Source organism: Rhododendron vialii, chromosome 13a (genome assembly GCF_030253575.1).
Source record: "Rhododendron vialii isolate Sample 1 chromosome 13a, ASM3025357v1".
Lineage (NCBI taxonomy): Eukaryota > Viridiplantae > Streptophyta > Magnoliopsida > Ericales > Ericaceae > Rhododendron > Rhododendron vialii.
In genome coordinates this window covers 5,016,262-5,024,061 of record NC_080569.1, presented here as the reverse complement: position 1 = coordinate 5,024,061, position 7,800 = coordinate 5,016,262, and the positions used below count along the sequence as shown (strand labels likewise).

General features: G+C 37.2%; 1 protein-coding gene across 1 annotated transcript; it reads right to left on the bottom strand.

The window, feature by feature from the left end:
• Positions 1–5,081: 5,081 nt before the first annotated feature.
• On the bottom strand, positions 5,082–6,518 carry LOC131313801 (CLAVATA3/ESR (CLE)-related protein TDIF). Its single transcript, XM_058342309.1, has 2 exons — positions 6,136–6,518; positions 5,082–5,109 (listed from the first exon to the last, which is right to left on the bottom strand). The coding sequence occupies exons 1-2, from the start codon at positions 6,516–6,518 to the stop codon at positions 5,082–5,084; spliced, it is 411 nt and encodes a 136-aa protein (XP_058198292.1).
• Positions 6,519–7,800: the final 1,282 nt, after the last annotated feature.

Genomic DNA, 7,800 nt, shown 5'->3' with positions numbered 1-7,800 from the left:
CATGATTGGTGGAAATATTACTGAGAAAACTGAACCAACCGTAAAGTTCAGGATTCGGTCGGTCTAGGTTTGGTCCCGGTCGGTTAATGGTTTTTGAGGAGTAAAAATTTTAATTTTCGGTTCATTCTTAGATTACGTGAAAACACTCCCGAACTAAACTAAGGTTTGATATTTTAGGAGTAGTATACTTTGATACTTTAGACATCTTGAAGCTCAACCCGAAAAAACCACCACCACTCTGAACCGATTTCGGGCCACTGAATATTTTGACCGGAGTCGGTTTCCATCATTTCTTGACCGAATCGATCGCTTCGGTCTGTCATATATACCTGAAATCCCCGATCGAACTGAACCGATCTTAGCAGGGTGTGTTTGGTGGCACTTCTTTTTTCGTGTTTCCGCAGCTACTTCAAACATAACTTCAAATATATATAGACAGGAACTAGATTTTGAAATCCAAAAGTGAGATTCAGAAACTCCAAATAACCGGACATCGATTGGTGCAAGGTTTTAATATATATTTTGTTAAAGAATGAAAAGAACGGATCTTATGAACCAATTTCTGAGTGAAGATTTCACCTGATCAGAAGAGTTGAGGCAAAACCCTAGAAAAATAGGTTAGTCGTTGGACTCTGATGGCCAAACCCAGAAATGTATCCTAACTAATTGCCCTGAACTTGTCGAAACTGTTGTAATATATACTATATATAAGCCCGTAATCCAAAGAGAGCGCACTAGTTGGTACTCCCTCCACGGGGTTGGTTGAGTGGTGAAAAACTCGGACTTAGTATCGGATAAGTTCAAGGCTCAAGTCTTCATAGTTTTTTATATTAGGGGGTAAGCATACTCCTGACACAATTTTATGTTTATACGTGACGGAATCTTAATTTCGGTCCCGACGTAGGTGTGGTGGAATCTCTTACAGAGAGGGATATTATTGCATGACGGGACAAAAAATATTATGTGACGGGACAAACTACCTTGCATAGGTGACATAATATCGACGTAAAATCATACGTCCACTTCCATTTTGTGCGGAAAAAAAAGGTTGCTCACTACAAAGATGTCTATTTCCACTATTCTTGAAAAAAGTTGTCTATCTTTTTTACTACTCCGGTTCACAACAACATAGTTTCATGTCATGGTTATAAAAATTGGAGATTGATTTTGTCAATCACTTCCCAAATTGTTAATGGCACTCCCCAAATTGTTAATGGCCAAAATCAATATGGGTTGATTTTGCCACTCCCCAAATTGTTAGTAACTTTTGAGGAGTGGCAAAATCAATACGAATTGATTTTGGCCTTCCTCTGGGGAGTGGCGTTAACAATTTGGAAAGTGGCAAAATCACTCTCCTAAAATTTTTGTCTAATAGAATTAAAGTGCATTTATAAAAAAAGGAAGTGCAAAAATCATTATCGGTTTTGACCTCCCCCATCTTTTATGTAGTCACACAGCCAACTCCATTCCTACACTCCAAACCATCTTTCTTCTTACAAATAGTTGCTTCCGCAACAAAGCCCATGGTCCAACTTTACATGGAATCAGTTTCATGGGCTACCTTGTTGCGGCCCGCTATATGGAAGGAATTACGGATACATAATACTTGAAATTTTATTTAGAGTGCTTTGAACGAAATTAATTGTTATTAAAGATAGTCCGTATTAAATTTTCATTACCTTTTCTTAAAACCTTTTTTGTCATAATTTTACATCATTTTTTCGTTTCGATGAAGAAAATCAGAACGGTATAGAAATATATATAGACCAAAATTGAAAAAAGTAGAAGTTAATATGAGATGATGCTAAAGACTTTTTTAAAATTTTTTTTTGTCTTTAGTAAATATTTTTCGACTTTAGTCTATATTTGTCTCATTGATCCAAAAAATTTAAATCAAGTTTAGTGAAAATTAAAAGAAACTAAAAAAGATAGTACTACAACAACAAAATTGAAAATTAGCTTAGGCCAATATGAACTTACCAAAAAGAGACTCCAAAGATGGATGGTTTCTTTTATGAAAACCTAATTTAGGATTTACTCCAGGAATTCTATAGAAAATTAGTCTTAGGTCCATTATGTGAATTTCATAAACCTACAAGTCCACTTATTAATTTTGTAAGATTTCAAGTCCATTTTAGGGCACCCTAGAGTAGGGTAGGGTACTTTATGGTTTAGGCACTTTCATAAGATTTTAGAATGCATTTTTTTATTATAGGATAGGGTAGATTACCCTAACGTAAGATACCCTAGGGTTTAGACACTTTTATAGAATTTTATGGCGCACTTTCATATTATAGGATTTTAGTGGTTTATACATTTTCATAGGGTTTAGGGTTTGTAAGCATTTTTATAGAGTAGCCTAGGGTTTAGGATGTGTGGACTTATGACTTTACAAAACTATTAGGTAGACTTGTGGACTTATGAAATGTCTATAGTAGATCTATCACTAAATCTCTCAGAATTCTATGTACCATTGAACGTTCGACCGACTATTAAAGTACACATACAGTAATATTCCAAATAGAACATTTTATTTTTTTCTCAGCAAAGGAATTTTATTGATCTTTATAAAGATACAAATATTAAAAGGACAAGGGTATCTGAAGGAAAAAATTATTAACCTAAAGCTACCCGAGATAGGGGTGTGCACGGGTCGGGTTCGGCCTCGACCCCGACTGGTCGGTTTTCGAATTTTTGGGCCCCAAACTCGAACCGAAGGAGGGGGAATAACCGTCCGCGTAACCGATTTTTTGGGTCAGGTCGGGTCCGACTAAAACCGAAGTAATCTATATGAATTTGTCGTCTTTTGGTCGGGTCGGGTAAGAAAAACAGCACCCCGAGCCCCGAACCGAAAACTGATTTTTTTTCCAAAAAATGGACCCGTACCCGACCGAACCACATGTTCGGCCCCGCCCGAAACCCTTCAGGTCGGGTTGGGTCGAGGCTCGGGTTTTTTGCACACCCCTAACCCGAGATCCAAAACATTGGCAAGAGACCGACAAAAATAGGCCAAGCCCAAACCTTAAAAAACACCCCTAAACAGCCACCTAAATAATAATAAAAAGTCACCAAACAAAGGGGACACTTACAGACACGGCCACAACAAAGAAAAAACAACAACCACCACATACATAGATGAAACCGAAAAAAGACTATAACCTGAAAACAGCCACCCAGCCTCTACAACAAAAAGGAAGACAGAGCACCGGAAAAATAACAACAAAACAACCTCAGCAAAACAAGTGAAAAAGCAATTGAAAATAAAACTCCAGCAACTGCAACAGAACACAAACAACAAGCTAACATCAAAAAGCAGCAAAGACAATAGCTGAATACCCAAAAAGAATAGACGAACAAAATTAAAACTCCATTGAGATGGAGGCACCTTCCTCCGAATCATCAAAGGCGCCATCAACAATGCCTCCTTATCTGACATTTCATCTTCCTCTAACTCAATATATTTTTTAATGTTCTCTCTCTCCTCGTCATAATACTTAATGCCAAGAGTAGCGCCTATATCCATAAACTTACGAGCTTGCTTAATTAAGAGGGAGTTTCTATTGCATATGTCATGGAAAGAAAGAGAAGAAGCGAGAATCTTCTTATATTTCTTTAACATCTTGGCCTCCTTTAATCCAAATTCAGAGAGAGATTTTTTCTTTGTAATCTTTCTTGTTGATCTATTCAACCTCCTCTCCAATTTTTCAATAGCTTGGTGAATGGATCTCTCTTCCAGAATACTAAGCTCATCGCTTCTTTCACATCACTCCTCTCCTTCGTAGCGGACCTCAAAAGAAGAGTAGGACTATTCCAAACATAACGTTGGTGTTGAATATTATTGCCTGCCCCCAGACAAATTTAAGAGCATGTACTATTCTGTCGATTCATAGAAATTTAAACAAATTATCATCTTAACTAAGTGAACATCTCTCACGATGCAAAGGTAGTAATTTACTGAATTTAGTTAAGGGGCCCTTTAGTTATGTCTTACTTTAGTAGTAATTAGATGATGATAACTTAAGTGGATCAAATATAATCAATTTTCACTAGAGAAGGATGATACTCTCTCTCTCTCTCTCTCTCTCTCTCTCTCTCTCTCTCTCTCTGAGATGACTCAAAATCTAGGGAGTAGTACACACACACACACGTAGCTAGGTATCCAATGCAATAGCACGTACCCCACACAATCAACCCAAAATCTAGTGAGTAATTCGCGCATGTACAGTTTACTTACCATTGACCAACATATATATATATATATATATGATCAATAATTGAGTATGAAGTAGATGATCACAGATCCTCCTCACCGTCCGATCGATCACATGATTAATTGGCAAGATCAAATACCAACAAGTCAAATAATATATATGTAGGCTAAGTACTCCACAAACACAGTGTTAACACTGTGTATTTTTCCCTCCCAAGCAGAAAATTAATGGAGGATCAGGCGTAACAGTTATGCAACTTAATTAGGCGTGAGGTACCATAAGAATTCAATTCTAGACTCGCTACGATTCTCTAAGGGACCAAAGATCAAGCCATATAAAGTAACTCTTGTACCCCACCGAGCTCGCAAGCAACCAACATGCATGTATGAGAGAGAATCGGAGGGCAAGGTCGAGGGGAGTCGATTGATAGCACGACTTGGACATGTGAGTCTGTGACCTCTCTCGATCAAGCCCAAACCCTTTGGGCGAGTGCAGGGGACATATATATTGTGCACAAACAACATGAGTATATGGCATCACTCCATGGAAAAAGTATCAAAAAAAAAAAAACCCGGCTTGTATCCCTTGTATATTTGGTTGATTGGCAATAATGGATTACTCAATTAATCATCTATTTATAGACTATAAGAGCAACAAGCCTGTTATTATTATCAAATCATAAGGAGTAGTACTACTGCTTGTCCACTACTCATGATATATATGATCACTGCTACTTTTGTACCAGCTTTATTGAATGTTGTGTGAGCACAAAGACAAAAAGCAAAATCCAAACAAAACCCCCCTCCCTCTCTCTTCTCTCTCTCAAATAATTTCTCTCAGCTGGGAAAATTAAAGACTGAAAAAATGCCCTCACTCTTTCATGGTTTCATGCGCAGATCTGAAACCAAATTAAACAGATACAGAACAAAACCAAATACAACATTTTCTTTTTGACAAAGATCTTGGACAAAGTTGAACTAATTGTCGAACTGATGCAAAATGAGAATAGTACAAGCGTTTGATGTCTTTCACCCCAACTCAGATATCTCGTCTGACGTACATTTTGCTAAAATTTCATATTTCCCTAACAACCCCCTCTCCAATTAATAACTCATGTTGTTTTCCTCAACTAATTCCAAACAAAAGTAGGGTTACACCAGCCAAAAACATGTATATCGAAATTTTGTGAAGAATGATGCAGTTTCGAGATGGCCCAATTTAATCAGTTTTGAAATTAAAACAAATTAGACCCTACATAAATGAAACAAAGTAATGCAACCCCCACTCTCTGCAATGCCTCTATGAAAAAAGAAAGAAAGACCGATCAAGATCGTCTCGATTCAGATTATGGTGGATGATTCTACCTTAATTTCATTAGGAAGACCTTTTTCAAAAAACCAATAATTCACAACAACTCTTGATCGATATTCGAATCTTATTGAACCATTGGAATTATTTTAAGCAATAGCATGAAAACATCTGAAAAATCGTATATAAATATAAAAACCAAACAAATCTCACACAGCCATAACAATACCACCAACACCATCAAAACCTACATATGAAGAAATATATAGTCTGGTACATACAAATAAATATGAAATAGGGTTTTCATCTCTCTCTCTCTCTCTCTCTCTCTCTCTCTCTCTCTCTCTCTCTCTCTCTCTCATTGTTTTTTTCTATACATCAACTTAAAGTGGGGCGGAAAAAGAAAACAAGAGAAAATTAATGAGAGAATAACAAAAGTAGAGTAACAAACTTCTCACAGAAGGACAAAGGCAGTATTAATGGCTACTATCACAAAAAGTTGAAAAATATTAATTTCATATGAAAAACGCCGTTACAAACTCTTATCTTCTTCATCTTCTCCGACTGGAACAAACCCTAGCGCAGCCCATGGTACCCTCTATATTTACTTACTTACCTGTTTGATATTGGGTTTGGGCCGCTTGGAACTTCATGGGCTCCCGCTTCAAACTGTCTTCGTGTCGATTTCGCTGATGAAGAAGAAGAGGAATGTGAATTTGGAGTGTTTTTTGGGAGCAAATTCATCGTGGCTGTGGTCGATGCGGTTGGGAAGGTGGTCGGGGGAGTTGAGGGGTCTGCGGAGTGAACGAGGACGAGGAAGAGGAAGAGAAGAGAGAGAAAGAAGAGGAGAGAGTGGGATTTTGTTGTGGAGATGTTAATTTCAGAAACTGATGTGGAAGATGATGATGATCTAAGTGTGGCCATGCAATCTGCAGCAGCTGGAATAATAATTAGAAACCAGTAGCACCCCCCAAGAGTCCAGAGGAGATCAATATCCATCAACCAGTTGCACCCACCCTCTTGCTAGCTATGGAGAGAGAGAGAGAGAGAGAGAGAGAGAGAGAGAGAGAGAGAGAGAGAGAGGAGGGAAGGGAAGGGGAAGGTTTAGGAGAAGTGGAGGATGGAAAGGAGGTTTTGAAATTCCATACACATTTGTTGAGAACCAAAGAATTTTTAGAACCAAATAAATAAAAATGAAGGTATATATATATCAGTGGTGCCAGAGTTGGTGGACTAATTTACTCGAATACCCCATGTAGTTAATAAATTATCAAGCATTATCCATGGTCTTGATATTTAACAAAGAAAAAAATGTAGGGCTAGCATTGTTGCCACCTTATAGTACAAGAGTTTTTCGTTGTTAATTTACTTTTTTTCCAGTATAATTCCTTAATTGAGTCTTTTCAAAAAAGTATAATTCCTTGAGTTGTCATGTATTGGTCTTGATTTAGTTGTTGCGCACGCATGTGAATAATGTAGTATTCTATAAGTGAAAATTTTGATAATAATATTAATTCTCCTACCGTTTGCATTAAAAAAGAGAAAGTATTACCCGATTCAAGAAGAATGCAAACTCCAAGTTTTATTTCAAAAGGACCAAGATGCCTTCACAATCATAGTTTATCATAGTTGTGTTTGATTACAAGTGGTGAGATAATACACGTATCTATCACATCAAATTGAATATAAGTCCACAATCACATTAAATCTAACTGATAAATATCGGAATAAGGAACAAATAAGTAGATAAAGAACTCTCATTTAGGAGAAGAAATCACTAATCTTTACTTTCAGTAAGAATTGATGCTAAGCTGTCTACAATTAGCTAGAAGTGTATCTATTGACTTGGTGCTGCCGGTCGGTCTACTTTTGCATTTTTGACATTTTGTTTTCAAAATTGGCCTTATTTATTTTGGTTGTCTATTATATAGCAACTTCTTTAGTTTCTACCTCTGTACGACGCGAATTATACACCATCTTGTGATTTGGGGTTCCTTTTAATAGTACAGAATGACATTTTCTTTTGCTCATTTCATTAATTTCAAATCAAAACATACACTTAGTAGAAAGGACATTAAAGTCATATTGCCAATTCAAAGTCACCCATTTAGTAATAGGAGTTATATACCTTCACAATATTTATGAAATAGAGAATCTTGAAAGGAAAAGCCAGTGGAACCGGGGGGGGGGGGGGGGGGGGGGCGGGGGGGGGGGGGAGGGTAAAAAAGAAAGAAAGAAAAAAGAAAGAAAGGGGGAATGTGGAAGGAGGGGATGGTATCTT

Coding starts and splice junctions, on each gene's coding strand:
- LOC131313801 (XM_058342309.1), bottom strand. CDS start 6,518: ATGGATATTGATCTCCTCTGGACTCTTGGGGGGTGCTACTGGTTTCTA. Junction 5,110..6,135: donor CCAAACCCAATATCAAACAG/GTAAGTAAGTAA, acceptor ATTTGGTTTCAG/ATCTGCGCATGAAACCATGA.